We start from the raw sequence: 18,689 nt of genomic DNA on the forward strand, positions 1-18,689 counted from the left end.
GAACATGATCCCACTGTGTCCCGACGGGTGGGGGTGTCTTTTGTTGTGAATTTTGTCGTCGACGGTGGGTCGTCGTGTTGTGTAAGCTTCAGCGAGTCTGAGTCCCGTGAACATGTATTACTTGTCTTGTTTTGACTGTCATATATGATGTTACTACTTTGGGATGAATAGAATGGTAACCAGATAGTGATGTAGTTAACATCGATAATATATTTTTGTGTAAACCTGTACGATTCATTGATCATGTGTGCGAGAATAATAGTTACTTCAAATTCTAAAACATTGAAACTATGGAACGGCATTGGCTGTTCTATAAATGGCGGAGTGTGGAGCGTGGGGTGGGGAAGGTACACTTCAAAAATGTTATAAATTTTGCAACTTAATTCGTTCAGCGCGTCATGGGGGTTTAGATTCAAAACTTGGTGGTAGCAAGAAAATATAACTATCACTGAGAAAAAAAAAGGATGGTTACTGGACTAGAATAATTATCCCCCATGTACCTAAGTATTCGTGAGAGCATTTTTAAATGGTGTGATTTCGTGATTTTTTTTGTGAAACAATAAGTAAAGGGGTTTTCTTTTTTTCTCCCCAACTCGTAATCGATAACGAATCTTACATGACTTAGCTATTGGCAAAGAAAACCAATCAATAGCGTGTTTGTAGAAACACTAAGTCAGACCTCGTGCTACCCCCTATAAGTGATCTCACGTGGAGTGCTGTGCCCATAGAAACATACACATCAAAGGAGTGACATCGCGTGCAAGACAGTCTAATGATTTCATAACGTGCCCCTTTGACTTGCCCCACATTTTAACAGGTAATAAAAAAATTGTTCTGTTCAATGATGGAAGAGCGGAGCACAAAAATTTTTTTCCATGCAGATGTCCACAGTTAGAAATTGTAAGCCATTAGAACCTCATGTTGGTACACAACTTAAAACTTTGGGCTTTTTTGGGCTATGGCTGAAATAAATTTGTTTTATTTTGACAAAAAAAAAGCCCATTTGGGTAACCACATCATGTGTAAAGCCTAATTTTTGGAACAAAATGTTTATGTAGACAACTTAAAAACCCTTTTTCCCAAAACCTTCGTATAAAAGAAAAAATCCCAAAAGCCTGATAATATGCCACAGTTGTGTTCGTTTTCTTTGTATATTCATGATTGTCGTTACACTTCATGTGGTGGTTACCAACATCGAACGAAAATTAATATCTTGGTGTGTGTGTAATTTTTTTTAAGGGGTTGTTTATAACAGGTGGCCACGGTTTAGAAACGGCATCTTTGAAATAGCTTGTTCGTGAATTTCATGATAAATATTCAAATTGAATTTTGTATCAACCCTAGGGTTTGACACAATGACAACGACCTCTGCAGCGGCTGTTCTTTTCCAAGGTCTCTCTACGGCCTATCTAACAAGCTTCATCATATCCTACCTATTTCTCTAATGCAATGTAAGCAAGAGTAGCAATTTTCGACTATCATAAAAGGCAAATGAAAACTCCCTCTCTTAACAAGTTCCACCTTTCTCCCTCTCTTTACACCTTCTCAGACAATAGCCAGAAAAGCTTTGGAGCAGGTGTAGCTAGGAAAGCATGGACGACAACGCAACCAACATTATCGATGTCGACTCTACAAAAGAAGGGGAGGACGATGCGGGGAATGTGATGGATCAAGATGCTGAGTGACCCAACGGCAGAGACGTTTGTGGTGTAAATGTGACAACATTTTTTCATGGCTGTAATTTTTTTCCTGATTTAGTTGCATTTCACGTATAATTCTGTAATCTACCTTACCCCTTTCCGTTGTCAACAGGCTACTGTTGCCGCTGCTTTGGTGGAGCTGAATAGGAAAATGAATGAATTAAGTAAGAACCTGATGAAGGTGTTAGACGTAGGTCACTCCCTCATAACATCTAAAAAAATGTGAACATCGTGTCTATGTTTTTACCTTTTTCATCTCTATGTTTTGCAATACAGGCACATAAGAAGGATGCAGAACGAGTTGGTCGTATGGATGATGAAATGAGGCAGGGCCTCGCATTGGTTGAGGCATGCATGGAAATATTCATACAGCCTCAACATGGGGCCCCATCTGAAGAAAGAATGGTTCCGCCAAATGTTACCGTCACAGCCATCGATAGCGTGGTCATGGAGTGTACACGAACCCCCTTAAGGCATGCAGCTGATGCGGTGGGAAGTCGTACCGACTCTGGAGGCACTAAGATCCCACCGAAAAGAAGTGGTGGTGATACCCCCTCCTCCCAAATCTTCATGGCTCTTGGAATGAAGGGACCATCATTTTTGGGTCTATGATGCAAGTAAAAGCTACAACTGCACTGAAGACCCCACCACCATACCTCGGTGCCTTTGAGGTGAGGGCCTCCCCTGCAGTTTAATAGTCACACCTCCCTACCAACACCAAGGGACCAGTGAAGCTTCATCCTTTTTTATTGCTTAGGGTTTGTGACCAATGAACGTTGTTGTCTTGTAATGTAAACATGTTTATGCTTCTTCCTTCATGTGAGACTCGGAGATGGCATTGGAACTTCCGTTAGCCATTTTTGGTGTAAATCTGAATCCATCAAAACTTCCTAAACTAACACTAGAATCATCGGAAGAGATGAAAAAATTCGGAAAGATTCGAAGGCCCCCAAGGGAGGCGCCCTCCCAAATCTCCTCTGCGCTGGTTGGGGTCGTTTTCCTGCCGGTAAGTTCTGGTTGTCAATCTTGTTTACATGCAATAATCCATAACTCATACTTGTAATCTAAGCAATGGTTATATTGTTTTTTTAGTTTATTCATTTGAGATTCAAGATAACAAAGGCCATGCGGTATTGTTTGGAAGAGGCCCATTCAATAGCTTACATATTCGGAGACTCCATGAACCCTAAGGAGACGCTATTTAAAAGAGGTGACATGAAGCTCGACAGGGAAGACTTCAACTGCCTGCTGCCGGGCCAAGAACTATCAGCATACATTATGCAACTCATGGCGTTGAAGACAGCTTGGACACAGTCACAATTGCAGCAACACACAGTATGGTCACTTCCGTTAAACTTTTCAATAATGTTTTCCAAGACTTCTGAATCCGCTTCGTTAGTTATGCTTCGCTCTTGCTCTAAGCCAAAAACCATGCAAATAAGCAGGAGTTCGTATTGAATCCCAACATAACTGATGGGGACATCGACGCATTCTTCAGCAGAGACTATCTTCCAACACCTAACGCGCTAAAATATGTAAGGGTTTTGGGATATGGTACATGTAAAAACATAATTGCATTTAACTACATCAATCCTGAGAGTGTATGCTTTGTATAGGTATATGTTCAAATGAAAGACAGGCTGAAGGTGGATCAGGAAAATCACTTTTATTTGATGGTTGTGGATATACAAGGCTGGAAGATCTGGCTCCTAGATAGCTACCCCACCGATGATACAATTATTGGTCGGAAATGTGTTGCCAAAGCTGTGGTTAGTACGACGGGTTGAAATATTTTTGTGTGACACCATCTTCAATTATTTTTTTTATTTTTACGGTCGGGCCCGACGCCATATAGATAACTATTCTATTTAAGTTTTTTTCTAAAATTAGGGTAAACTTAGGGCCGACTATTTTGTGAATTTTTTTGGCTTAGGCCCATTAATCGAATGGGACAGAATAATGCCCATTATTCACAATCCATGGCCGAACATGGAAATATGGGTTTTTTTCATAAATTAATTTTATTTTGTATGATCGTAGGTGTTATCTACTTTTCTTTTTTATTCGGGCATGATATTTTTTTCTGTGACTAGCAATTGGTTTAGTCATTAAGTACGAGTTAGGTATAAACAAACGATTTTTCACTTTGACAACTTGTTAGGGTATTTAATACAAAAGAAACTATTAACTAAATATTTATTTTTAAATTTGTGGAAATCAAATTTTTAAAATTTTTACCCTTCATGATGCGTACCGTAAGTCTTTTCAAAAGACCCATAAAATTTAAATTAGCAAGAGCAAAATATCTACCTAACTACTGATATTTTTGAACATTTTACAACTTGGATATTTTTGGGACACCATGTTAAAAGTTGTGGTAACATAATGGGTGCCCAGATTTAAATTTGTTTAAGGCCCAATATTCATTGTTTCTTTTCTATGGGTGCTGCTATCCTGGAGACCTTCCAAAAAATGGTGGCCAAGCCCTAAAGAGGGGTTTAAACCCCCTCTCTCTCTCTCTCTCTCTCTCTCTCTGTGTGTGTTTAGTAGCTTTTTCCTTCCTTTTTTCCCTTCTTTTTTTCTATGTATTTGGTCACTCTTTCCTACAGTTCCCACCCCAATTTTTTTTTTGTGCATAGTATTCATTTTTATTAAAACCTCTATTTTTGTTATTGTTTTCATATTGGAGTAACTGCTGCTTGTATTTGTCCCTGATTTCTTTAATATTTCATTTTTGTCTGTTGACGACAACGACTAATTAATGCTTATGTTAATCCCTCAATGTGTGCAGTTGGTTTCCACTATAAACATTGATCTTATTATTGTTGAATAAGAATTTTGTGGTGTGCATACTTTAGGCCTATTAATTTAGCATTACATTCTTAGTTGCACGGATCGGAGGAAAGTTACTTTTTTTGCCATTCATTATCTATAACTGTGCGAGTTCAAACGACTCTACAGGCCAGAACTTTGGACAACCTTATGAAGGTCAAGTTCATTGAGGTTAATCTCTTGGGACGTAGACCTCCCCTTGCGGAGTGGAATCCTGAATTTGTTCTTGGAGTTCTTAATATGGGCAACTGGTAATTATAGTGTCAAACTCATTTCCTAGATTGCATCTAATTAAGGCTGTTAAATACTGTACTCCTTTAAACTTTGACTTGGACTCCTGTAACAGATACAAGGATAAGTTATGGATCTTGCTATGGCTACAGATGGAGCAAGCCTTCACACTAAACCCTCCTGGACAGAAGAAGGTTTGTGTCATCTCTTGATCTAAACATTGTTACCTCTTATGGCATCTCGTACTTCAGTAGCTCTAATACGAGTTGTTTCCTCACTTGATGCTTTGTCAAAACAATAATATAGACCTTCTTGGGGACAAAATACACATTGATACTGCTTTAGGCTTAGCCACAGAGCACTTCAACCAGATGAAGGATGAATTTCTGTAGAGAGCTATGGTGGACTGGAACAGCAAGCGCACCATGGCTAAAATTCTGCTTTGGAGAAATGTTGATTTTGTTATCTGCAATATTATTAGTAGCCGGCTGTGTAGTAGCACCATATTTTTTATGTGACTAGTGTTGAACTAAATAGTTGTATGAGTGGAAGCTGATGGTAGTACATAAGTATCCTTGTTTAGTTATTGTGTGTCTGATATTTTGGCAGGATTAGAAGGAAACCCATATCCTTGAAGTGGTGGGTTCTATTTTATTAGTTTCCCACCCCTTTTAGCTCATGGGATTCCTCCAGACATTCTACGTTGGGTCATTTTCAGGATGATGAATTTTGAAAATGTGCATGCGTGCATTTTTTGGTCGGATCATGAAATCAGAACGATCTGAAACGAGGCATGCACATCACAAAATTGTGAATTCAGGGCTACTCTTGATAGTTTGTATTTTGTAGTTGTTATACATTATCACTATTTACTAATGTTTAGGTAAACTCTCTTTGCGTAATCCCACATTTATTTATGTGATGTTTATTAATCGAAAGGCTGGTGATTGAAATTTTACTTGAAAATCTATGCTTTCAACCGTGAATTACTTCATCTATAACTACCTTGCCAACCTTCAATTAATTTAAGTATTGTTCAATTAACATTACTACTAGATATTTACCAAAAAAAAAAAATCAAATGCAACATACTTTCACATGGAGACCGTAAATCTAAATTGTAGTTAACCCCAATTAAGCCATACATGGGAAACTCGTTGCTGCCAGATACTTACCACAATGAAAATGTGTTCAACATACTTCCACCTGGATACATTAAATACATAAATGTCGTTATGGATAATTAATCCATAATTGGCAAATTATTGCTGTCAATAATTAACAAGAATGGAAACCAAATTCAACAAACTTCTACATGGATTCCTTACTTTTAAAATGCAAATAGTCATAATTTGACATAAAAATACTAAATAATAATAGGGTACCAAATACAACTTCAGTGTCTCATACATAATCATGAAGTCTATAGGTCTAAGCTTAAATGCATAGATTAAACAAGAGGCATATAAAACAGTGCTAGTGGCACTATAATCATCTCATACAAGGTAATATGTCTCTCTATGACTCATGCATGATAATTCTAGTTGTCCCGAGATAACCACACACTCTGCAGCATCCTCCGAACATGATACACTGAACTCTCTCTGATAGGTTGAATTCATCACTATCCTGATATCGGAAAATTAAATACATACATGAAGCAACTGTTAGATGTTCATAACCTACGAATATGTGCAACATGGATAGAAAACATATTTACGGACTTACATTTGCTTCAACCATATCATCCTCCTCCTAGACCACATCCATGTTCTGCCAATCTGAGGTGGCCGCTGAGGCATCCTGGCTGCCATCAACAAACAAACTGCTGCACTTGCAAGAGTTGTGCCCAGAATTGCCACACTTTTCCCTGGACATCACTGCACGTTGACCGCATCCTTTGTGCCTTGCGCGTAAAGGATCTCTAATACCAAGCTTTTCACCCACGTCGACAGTCTCGGCTCGTAAGTGATGCTTCTCTCTTAAAGCTGCCCTTTCATTTGCAATCTTAGTCTTCAGCTCAAAATAATCTTCAAAGTATCAACATGACAATCTAATTAGGTCTCTGCAATCGTCAAGCATTGCTGCATGCATGCTCATGTAAGCAGCGTCCAGAATCTCTCCCACACGTGTAACAATGTTTAGCGTCGGTTGTTTAGCTCTCGTTGATCACCTTTCCATTATGAGCTTAGCAGGGATAATGGTAATGTTTAGATACACCAAAAAACCTACTATGTGAATGCATGGAATGCCAAAAGACTCCATGCGCAAGCATGAGCAAGTAAATTCCTCTTCCATTTCCTCCCAAGCAACATTCCAACAACTTTGCTGGCAGTACATCGCAACTTCTAGTGTTTAAATATGGAAGAATTGATGAATCCATATTTGACGATAATTTTTTATTAGAATTGAGTGGATTTCATCATATAAACCTACACTTATTCCCTTAAATAGCATGCTTTTGAGTTTTCCTCCTAAATTATGCTTGATTATGAAAACATGCTCTTTTATGCTTAATTTAATCAAGTTTATCCAATTTGCATTCCATTCGATACCTTGATGTTGTTTGTGAGTGATTTCAGATGTAAAAGGTAGGAATGACTTGGTGAGAATGGAAGAAGAGCATGCAAGAGGGAGGAAGCATGAAGAAACAAAAGAGAAAAGCATTGAGAAGTGTGCGTACGCACAGCCTAAGAATTCGGCCAAGTGTGCGTAAGCACACACCTGTGCGTACGCACAGGTACCAGCGCGTGACTTCATTAAAAAGTCACGTGGCTTGCGTTTTGGGGCTTTTGGAGGCCCAAATATGATGGCTAGAGCTCATATTGGAGAGGCAACACTTGGAGAAACATAAGATATCATTAGAAGTAGTTTTTAGATAGTAGTAAGAGGCTTTAGGTTTAGTTTTTATTTAAGTTTTCTCTCAACTCTATTAGGGTTTCCATTAGGGTTTACATTTCAAGTGCTATTTCCATTTTTTATCTTGGATTTTTGCTTGCCTCCATTGTAAGTATTTCTTAATTACTTCCTTTTATAGCTACAATTTTGATACTCTTTTTGTAGTTAAAATATATATATATACTTCTTTGCAATTTTGATTTCTTGTTGATGATTTTGATGATTGATGATTGTTATATGCTTGTTTGAGTTGGTATTGTTGATTTTGATCATTTGTTGCTCATAGTTTCAAGCATTTTCTTAATTTTCCCATGTTTAATGTTTATGCCCACCAAGTGTTTGTGGAAATGTCAATTTTGATTATGGGCCAAATTTTCACCTCTTGACTTAGGGAAAATGAGCTCATGGGCTACTAGAGTTGTAATATCTAACATTTAGTGATAATTCATGGATTGTTAATTGCTCTTGTTTCCACTAATGCTAACATTTTGTTAAGGCAATTAGCAAATGAGTTAGGATTTGTGGATTAGGAACACTTATGCTCACTTGACTTACTCTTCGATGCTAAGAGTTGACTATGTGAGATTAATCCATCATAATTGTCATAGTTGTGGTTACAAGAAGGAAAGAATCACATAGCTCATCCCAAGCCAAGATTCCACTTATGCTTTGAGTCACATACACACATACGTCAATCACTTTCATATCTTACTTGTTCATATTACATAGCTAGTTCTTTAATTCCTTCATTAGTTTATTAATTACAATTTTGGATTGTTCGTTTGTTCTTTAATTTCTTGTTTCTTTATTGAAAATACTCTTTCCTTTCACAACCGAAATCGTACACTTGTGGTCGCTAATCCTTGGGAGACGACTCGGGATCCTACTCTCGGAATTAATTGGTTTAAATTGTGACACATCTACTCTAAACTTTGGTTGTGAGTCGCCTTATCGGTTGGAACTATACATGCAACGTTAAATTCCATCTTTCCTCCCCTTTTTGGAAGAAAGAGATTTCCTAACCGACGATCCAGGGAGCACCAACCTCTAACCAAATTCTTTTTCAAAAGTTTAGAAATTTGAAACATGCTAGCATGTCCCAATTTCTTATGTCATAACCATTTTTTAGATTCAATGGAAGTAAAACAAGCTACATTTTGTTCTTTCAGTTCCTCCAAGGTGAGTCTATACACATTATTGCATCTTTTAACTACAAACAAAGTTTCACCAAAATTTTCACACACAATTATGCATTCCAATTTTTTGAAAATAACTAAATAACCTAAATCATATAATTGGTTAATGCTTAGAAGATTATGTTTCAATCCATCAACCAAGAAAACAACATTAATGAAGGTGGAGAAACTCTTACCAACCTTACCTATGGCCACAATATTTTTCCTTTCCATTGTCACCGAAAGTCATAAAGCCTCCTTCATATTTGTCAAGCTTGATAAAGAATGTGGACTTTCCGGTCATGTACCTAGAGCATCCACTATCAAAGTACCACATGTCATTCTTCTTCTTGGATGCTAGGCAAAACTGCACAATATTTTTAAGTGATCTTAGGTATCTAAATCATTTTGGATCCTTTAATGTTAAACCTTCTTGGTTACCCAAGAACATTGTACTTGCCAATTACTTTGTAAACACTATCACCAAAAATCTTTTTTCAAAAATGAAACATTGAATGGGCAAATGACCAAACCAATTGTATGAATGACAGAAATTTTTGCTTGCTGATTTTTCAAATTGATTTAAGTTTTGAAAGATTTTGTTTTTGGAAGTTGAGGCCTCATTTTCAAAACATGATTTTTCAAAAATAGATTCAGATTTTTCTTGATACCCTAACCCATCCTTCACAAAAAAGAGGTCTTTGACTAGCTAATAATTTATCTAAATTTTCATAACTTTGAGCAAATTTAGCTATGTCTTGATTTAGACCCTTAATCACTTTACGCAACCTTTCATTCTTTTCAATGCAATTCAAATAGGCAACAACAGAATGCTTTCCTTCAAGATTTTTAATTTCAGATCTAAGCCTTTTGTTTTCTTTAATAAGATTAACATTACATTCGGCTTCTTTCATTTTTTCTTTGAGGAAAGTATTTTCAGCCTTTAAAATGTCATTTCAGATTCAAGTTTATGGCATTGATTCAAGAAATTTATGAATTTCTTCGGTAAGATCATCAGTCATAAGATGAAGTTCTTCATTAAAGGGTTGAAGAAAAATTACTGTGGTCATCCATTAAGCATGCTTGAGAATTGTTATCTGACTCTTCATCCTCTTCAGTGTCATTTTTCAAATCTTCCCAAGAAGTCATAAGCCCCTTCTTCTTGTTCTTCCGAGACTTGTCTTCTCTCTTAAGCTTAGGACGATCAAATTTGAAATGTCCAGCTTCTCTGTAGTTGTGACAAATGACCTTGCTTAAGTCCTTCTTTGATTCCTTTAAGTTGCCTCTTCTGCTTCTTCCTTTTAGTACAAACTCATCATCTGATAAACAGTCATTAGATTCATCATCTAATGATTTAGTACAAGATTTAAGAGCCACTCCTTTCTTTTTTGTATCATTTTTATGTGAGTGATTTTATAAGCTAGTTACTTTTCTCCCAGCTCATCATAAGTCATTTGACTCAGGTTACTACTTTCAGAGATAACAGTAACCTAATACCAGGGCATCTTGGCTAGTTTCACAAGCCATTTTTAGTTTGTTTTAGATTAGTTTCATGTATTTCTTAGGCAATAAGTAAGTATTTAGATGAGAATTTCATGCACACCTTGATTCATGCAAACTTGGTTATTTATGTGCTTTTCATAAGATTTTATGCAACTTATGTTTGATGATTTAATGATGCAAAGATCTTGTGAATTATAGCAAACTTTGATGCAAATGTTTGGTTGATGATAGGTGGAAAGGAAGCTAAGAAAAGGAAAGGCAAATAGGCAAAAAGAAGGCCATAAAAGGAGGCAAAGGGAAGCAACGTTGGAGCCAAAGTTGGTGCTCCAACGTTGCTGGAAACGTCGCTCCCCACAGCCTGAAGGGGTAAACTTCCAACAAGAAAAACATGAGCTACAGAGCTCCAAATGAGGTGAATTCAAAAGCATTGGAAGGTAGGAATCGAGAGCTTTCCAAGAATATATGGCACTACATAGTGGACACTAAAATTAAGGGAGAAAACTACCTCGAAAAGTGCATAAACGAACATGGTACCAACCTGTAGTAAGGCCAGCTGACCTCTACATCTTCGATGGAATATAACTCGAGCTGTGGAGCTCCAAATGATGCGCTTCTAACGGAATTGGAAAGTAGACATTCAGAGATTTCCAACAATATATAATAGTATGGGGGTGGACAGCACGTTTGAGCTTCCGAATCTGACAATGTTCCCAACGTTGGTGTGCCAACATTGCCTCCAACGTTGCACACCGACGCCAGCAACCCTATCCCCTTCAAAGGAGTATAACATAAGTTGCAGATGTCCAATTGAGGTAATTCCAGTTGGGTTAGAAAGCTGACATTTAGATCTTTCCAACCATATATAATAGTCTATCGTGGGCATCAAATTGGCAATGTTGACAAGAGGACAAAGTGACATCTCAAGGCTTGATGTGCAACATTCAGATTTGGAATTTGAGAATTTAGCATCCACGTGCACGCGTAGGTGACGCGCACGTGTGGATGTGTGAACGTTGGAGGTCCAACGTTGCCTCTAGCGTCTGTGATAAGATTTCAGAAATGGGAGTTGGGAATTTTGTGTCGACGCGTACACGTGAACATACTTTTTCAGCCCAACCACACGCACGCGTGAAATAGCAAATTTGACCATTCACGCGTATGCGTAGGTCACGCGTATGCGTGAATAGAAAAACGTTGGCCCTCCAACATTGAGTCAAACACCAATGACAGCAAGCAAAACTAAATTTTCAAAGTGGCATTTGATTCAACGTTTGCCCTCAAATGTGATCACCAACGTTAAGGCCAATTCAATTCCAAATTGCACCTATGCCCAATATGAAAGTGAGTTGCCAATGCCCATCACTGGAGAATTGCTCCTAACTGCTTCAACCAAGGCCCACATCCAAATACTTAATCCAATTGAAGATGAGAAGAGGGTTATAAATAGAAGAATTGTTGAAGATTGAAGGAGCTTTCGGGAGGCCCTGAGGGGCTCTGGGAGTTCAGAATTCTGTTATTTCTCTTCTGCAATTTTTTCCTTTTTAGTTTTATGTATTTTATTTTTCTTTTACTTTCTATCTAGGCTTTAATTTTCATGCACTCTTCTTCTTTGTAAATTGAATTGAGCTATGAACAACTAAACCCCTTTCATTGGGTTAGGGAGCTCTATTGTAATTCAATGGATCAATAGTAGTTTTCATCTTCTTCTTCTATCTTTTCTCTTGATTTTTGTTAGAAAGCTTTCGATCTTAATTCAATTGGATAGTTGTCTTGAGAGAGAAGCTATCCATAATTGGAGTTCTTCGGATCCTTGAGAGAGGGATGAAGAATTCATGCTAGAATTGCTTTCTCACATTGGATTAGATTGGGGGTTGGATGGATATAGTGACATGTAATCCTACCAATACTTTGATCTATGAATTTTTGTGGTATAGTCAGTGACCGAACTTCAACTCTTCCCATGAACAATTAAATCAAGACATTGGACAATTGTTCATGCTTAGAGAGATTGGTGAGCCAAGACATTGGGATCCAATCATCTAAGATTGCCAAGCAATGTCAATGAATGCATTGATTGCGGAAGAGATGAAAATGAATTTGATCTAGAGAATTATACATCTCCTGAACCCAATGATTCTCTATCTCTGATCTACCCATTCTATTTACTTTTTGCTCTTTAATTTCATGCTAAACCCCCATTCCCATTTAATTTTCTGCAATTTAAGCTTCTGTCATTTAATGTCTCGCACTTTAAATTTTGTCATTTAATTTCTTACAATTTAAGTTTCCCGCCAATTTTACTTTCTGTAATCCCAAATCAAAATAATTCTTTGATGGAACACCAAACTTAAAATCCTACATTCACCCTTTGATTTCTAGTTCATAGTTGTTTTCTTAATAAAAGCACATGAGGTTCTCTGCATGTATTCAATCTGTTGCATTAGGCAAGGAACTAAGTTTGGTGTTCACACACCAAATTAAGTTCAGAAATTCACAAGCATACATGCATGCTAACTGTTTTTCAGGTGCTTGGAGAACAAGCAACTTCCAATCATTTTTACAGGAATTCAATCAATCTCTTGGAATGACTATACACCATCATCCAAGGAGACAAAGAAGGATGCAAAAGCTATGGATGATGATAACAAGGAAGAAACAAGAAAACAACAAGAGGTTGTGTTGTACTTAACTGTCTCTGATTTGTAGTGCTTAAATTGAAAGTATGATTTAATCCTGTTCTCATGAACATTCATATTCTCCTTGTTTCTCTTTATTGACGTTTTGGGCTGCTAGTCTAAGTAACTGCTTCATTTTTATCTTGCTTGAATTGTATATTGTGTCCTTGAGCTCAATAAAAAGAAGTTTATAAGAATTTACTGTGAAAGACGAGTGAAATCCAATGTGCAGAATTAAGTCCTAGTGTTGTGGTGGTAATTGCTAGCTAAGTTGATTCATCAATAAGGTACAGGGCTAAGATATCTCTTGAATTATGAGCTTGAAGTGCATTCTATGAGACTCAAATGAATTAATAAAGATCCTAAAAAGAGAAAAAGAGAATGAAAAAGAAAGAAAAGAGCAAATAAATCTAGGCACCAATAGTTTGAACTTTAAGGCATGTGTCTGTGGTGTTTCTGTGCAAGGATATGCTTGGATGAGTAAGTTCTTAGGAGTGCTTTATCACTTGATAACTTGGGTTAACTAACCCGGGATTGTCAACTGAGAGTCCACTATCAAGAGCAACCTTGTCATAAAACATTTAGCAACCCAAAGAGGTGCTAGACACCAAGGTGTAAGGAATGAATAATAAACCATGTGCCTGTGGTGTGTGTGTGCTGAGGAGAGACTTGGGTGATTAAGTCCTTAGGGGTGTTTCAACACCTAGCACCTTGAACCAACTGGTTTGGGAGTGTTGGCTAAAAGCCTATCCTAAAGAGTTGTCTTAACACAGAACACTTAGCTATAGAAAGCAATAAGCTCTAAAGAAGAAAAGAAAACAAAAACAAAGAAGTTAAGGATCAAGAATAAGAGTCTCATAGAAGGCAATAGAGTGAGAGTTCAAGAGCATATGAGAGCCTAGAAACCAACATGAACATGAACCTAAGTTGCCATGCATGAAACCCCATGACCAAGGATTTTAATTCTCTGAATAAGGACTTGTATCTCTTGTATTTTCATGTTTTATCACTTGCTTGAGGACAAGCAAGATTTAAGTTTGGTGTTGTGATGCCAGGACATCTTGGCTAGTTTCACAAGCCATTTTTAGTTTGTTTTAGAGTAGTTTCATGCATTTCTTAGGCAATAAGTAAGTATTTGGATGAGAATTTCATGCACACCTTGATTCATGCAAACTTGGTTATTTATGTGCTTTTCATAAGATTTTATGCAACTTGTGTTTGATGATTTAATGATGCAAAGATCTTGTAAATTATAGCAAACTTTGATGCAAATATTTGGTTGATGATAGGTGGAAAGGAAGCTAAGAAAAGGGAAGGCAAAGAGGCAACAAGAAGGCCATGAAAGGAGGCAAAGGGAAGCAACGTTGGAGCCAAAGTTGGTGCTCCAACGTTGCTGGAAATGTCGCTCCCCACAGCCTGAAGGGGTATACTTCCAACAAGAATAACTTAAGATACAGAGCTCCAAATGAGGTGATTCCAAAAGCATTGGAAGGTAGGAATCGAGAGCTTTCCAAGCATATATGGCACTACATGGTGGACACTAAAATTGAGGGAAAAAACTGCCCCGAAAAGTGCATAAACGAACATGGTACCAACCTGTAGTAAGGCCAGCTGACCTCTGCACCTTCGATGGAGTATAACTCGAGCTGTGGAGCTCCAAATGATGCGCTTCTAATGACATTGGAAAGTAGACATTTAGAGCTTTCCAAAAATATATAATAGTATGGGATGGACAATACGTCTGAGCTTCGAAATCTGGAAATGTTCCCAACGTTGGTGTGCCAACGTTGCCTCCAACGTTGCACACCGATGCCAGCGACCCTGTCCCCTTCAAAGGAGTATAGCATGAGTTGCAGATGTCCAATTGAGGTGATTTCAGCTGGGTTAGAAATCTGACATTCAAATCTTTTCAACCATATATAATAGTCTATAGTGAACATCAAATTGGAAACGTTGACAAGAGGACAAAATGACGTCTCAAGGCTTGATGTGCAACATTCAGATTTGGAATTTGAGAATTTAGCATCCACGCGCACGCGTAGGTGACGCGCACGTGTGGATGTGCGAAAGTTGGAGGTCCAACGTTTCCTCAAACGCTGCCTCCAACGTCCGTGATAAGATTTCAGAAATGGGAGTTGGGAATTTTGTGTCGACGCGTACGCGTCAATGACGCGTACGCATGAACATACCTTTTCAGCCCAACCACGCGCACGTGTGAAATGGCAAATTTCACCATTCACACATACGCGTAGGTCACGCGTACACGTGAATAGCAAAACATTGGCCCTCCAACATTGAGTCAAATGCCAATGACAGCATGCAGAACTGAATTTTCAAAGTGGCATTTGATTCAACGTTTGCCCTCAAACGTGATCACCAACGTTAAGGCCAATTCAATTCCAAATTGCACCTATGCCCAATATGAAAGTGAGTTGCCAATGCCCATCACTGAAGAATTGCTCCTAACTGCTTCAACCAAGACCCACATCTAAATACTTGATCCAATTGAAGATGAGAAGAGGGTTATAAATAGAAGAATTATTGAAGATTGAGGGAGCTTTCAGGAGGCCCTGAGGGGCTCTGGGAGTTCAGAATTCTGTTATTTCTCTTCTGCACTTTTTTCCTTTTTAGTTTTATGTATTTTCTTTTTCTTTTACTTTCTATCTAGGCTTTAATTTTCATGCACTCTTCTTCTCTGTAAATTGAATTGAGCTATGAACAACTAAACCCCTTTCATTGGGTTAGGGAGCTCTATTATAATTCAATGGATCAATAGTAGTTTTCATCATCTTCTTCTATCTTTTCTCTTAATTTTTGTTATAAAGCTTTCGGTCTTAATTCAATTGGATAGTTGTCTTGAGAGAGAAGCTATCCATAATTGGAATTCTTCAGATCCTTGAGAGAGGGATGAAGAATTCATGCTAGAATTGCTTTCTCACATTGGATTAGATTGGGGGTTGGATGGATATAGTGACATGTAATCCTACCAATACTTTGATATATGAATTTGTGTGGTATAGTCAGTGACCAAACTTCAACTCTTCCCATGAGCAATTAAATCAAGACATTGGGCAATTGTTCATGCTTAGAGAGATTGGTGAGCCAAGACATTGGGATCCAATCATCTAAGATTGCCAAGCAATGTCAATGAATGCATTGATTGCGGAAGAGATGAAAATGAATTTGATCCAAAGAATTATACATCTCCTGGACCCAATGATTCCCCATCTCTGATCTACCCATTCTATTTACTTTCTGCTCTTTAATTTCATGCTAAACCCCCGTTCCCATTTAATTTCCTACAATTTAAGCTTCTGTCATTTAATTTCTCGCACTTTAAATTTTGTCATTTAATTTCTTGCAATTTAAGTTTCCCACCAATTTTACTTTCTGCAATCCCAAATCAAATTCCGATTTCGCTCAACTAGAACAATTCTTCAATTAACATTGATCAACCAACCAATCCCTGTGGGATTCGACCTCACTCTATAGTGTGTTTTTACTTGATGACAATCCGGTGCACTTGCCGGAGGAAAATTATTGAGAGACAGTTTCCGAGTGAATCATAGCCTTAGTTTACCACTCTTTTATTAGGCTTCTCAAGACTTTTCTCACCAGTACTTGTTCGGAATGAGTAATCCACATAGCATCCAAGCTATTAATGATGATAGAGAACCTCTCAAACATGTCATCAATTGATTCTTCTTCCTTCATAAAAAATATTTCATACTCTTTACTCAGCATGTCAATCATTGTTTCTTTTACTTGTGTGGTACCCTTATGTGTAACTTGGAGCTTATCCCATATTTTCTTTGCTATTTTGCTTCTTGAAATCTTCTGGTATTCCTCAAAGCTGGTTGTACAATTTAGCATCTTAACTGCCTTGGCATTGAGTTCCACTTTTTTCTTATCATCTTCATTCCACTTTGCTTCAAATTTGGGAGTAACAACACCATCAGCACTTGTTTTAGTAGGAATTTGAGGACCATTCATGATTATCTTCCAGAGGTTGTAATCCACAGACTGAACAATGATCTTCATTCTTTCTTTTCAGTATTTGTAATTTTTTTCATTGAAGAATGGAGACCTGTTGCATTGCCCTTCTGTCAGTGTGTAAGCTACTGCATTGGATTCCCATGTTGTTTGCCATCAAGATCTTTTTGCTTATTCACTTAGTATATATAGCTATATAATTCATTTAAATGGTTGAATTTCACATTTTTGTAAATACTCCAAAGATTAGAAGGATACGAGGAAAAACAAGGTGTGCTAAATTTATGCAAGTTGGAAAGAAAGAGAATAGGTGACTTTTTATGGAGGATGATGGATATTAGTGGCTAAGAGAAGGAGGGTTGAATCTTGTCCTATTTTGATTTTTGCTTTCAAACTAGGATTCTGTTAAGATATTTTGAGTAAGAAACAGGAGACACTTTGGTTTTGTCTCTTTATGTGGTAGGAGCCAAAACAGTTATGAGCAAGGTGTATTATAGTGAAGTATAGCTGGATAGAAGAATCAAGAGATACTTTTATTTTGTCTCCTAAAGTGCAAAACCAAAAACAGAGAACAGAAGAAGAAGTAACACGACCACATATCCTAGTTTGGCTACTCAGTGCAATGCAGCCTACGTCCAGTCTCCATCACAACAATGAGAGAATTTCACTATCTTTCAACAAGATTACATTCACCAATTCTCCCTAGGATTCTAACCCATCATATCTAGGACAAATCCAGTTTCTAACCTAAACCAGACTTGACTAGGAACTCACCCTAGATTTTTAACAATAAAGTGCTAATCCAACTTGTAAGAGAATTCCCACATGATCATGACAACAAAATAGAAAAACTTACAAAGAATTTCTGATATAAATATAGAATTTTCTCCAAGTCTAACACTCTTGCATTTTTCCACTCAATGGCTTTTTTATATAATCCTCACTGTATTGCCTTTTTTCATTGAAAATAAAGAAAGTCTGGACTGAAAAAATAAGATATTCAATGAGAACCATGAAGGAGAAGAGGTAATAGCTCTGTAAGCTATAGGAACCCAAATATTGTGCTCTCACTCCTTGTTCCAATCCTTGATCGTTCACTCCTTTAATAGAGGAGTGAAGCTTTCAGGGCTTGAAACTTACTTCAGCACTTGTTTGAATTCTTCTCCCAAAATCAGAAGCAGCAGCAGTGTGACAGAGGAGAAATAGGGTAGAAGCAGTGACCGAATCATACATGCATCCATACCTTCTATCTTCTCTTTCAACTTATTTCATGTTTCTTGTTGAATATGAAGCCTTCATTCTTGCTTTGGCTCTAAGTCAGATTCTTGAATGTTGATTCACAACAGATCTCCATGATCTTCAATATTTTCAACTTTTTACTTCTGTGATTGTAAGAGAGGATTTTTTTTCATCGAGCTTTAATGAAACACAAATATGGAATCTTCTTTTTGTGATTTGCCCTTCGGATGTGATCTTTCTTTTTGCCCTAGCCTCTATGACTTACTCTTCTTTGCTTGGATTTAGAAACTTGCTTTTTGTTCTTTCATTTTGCCCTAACTCAGAGCTTTCTCTTTTTCTTACTTTTTCTTCTGAGAAATCACGTGGGTGATGGACAAAGAGAAGAGAGAAATTAGTTTCAATGATACGGTTATGTTCAGATGCAAATGGAAATGAATTACTTA

At 37.4% G+C, this 18,689-nt stretch overlaps 1 protein-coding gene across 1 annotated transcript; it reads left to right on the forward strand.

Annotated features, from left to right (window-relative positions):
* Positions 1–2,532: 2,532 nt before the first annotated feature.
* LOC107648289 (uncharacterized) lies at positions 2,533–4,787 on the forward strand. Its single transcript, XM_021104607.2, has 5 exons — positions 2,533–2,706; positions 2,793–3,035; positions 3,146–3,235; positions 3,317–3,469; positions 4,662–4,787. Exons 1-5 carry the CDS (start codon positions 2,533–2,535, stop codon positions 4,785–4,787), a joined length of 786 nt encoding a protein of 261 aa, XP_020960266.2.
* Positions 4,788–18,689: the final 13,902 nt, after the last annotated feature.

The sequence above is a fragment of the Arachis ipaensis genome, chromosome B6, assembly GCF_059453495.1.
Source record: "Arachis ipaensis isolate K30076 ecotype BB chromosome B6, ASM5945349v1, whole genome shotgun sequence".
Taxonomy (NCBI): domain Eukaryota; kingdom Viridiplantae; phylum Streptophyta; class Magnoliopsida; order Fabales; family Fabaceae; genus Arachis; species Arachis ipaensis.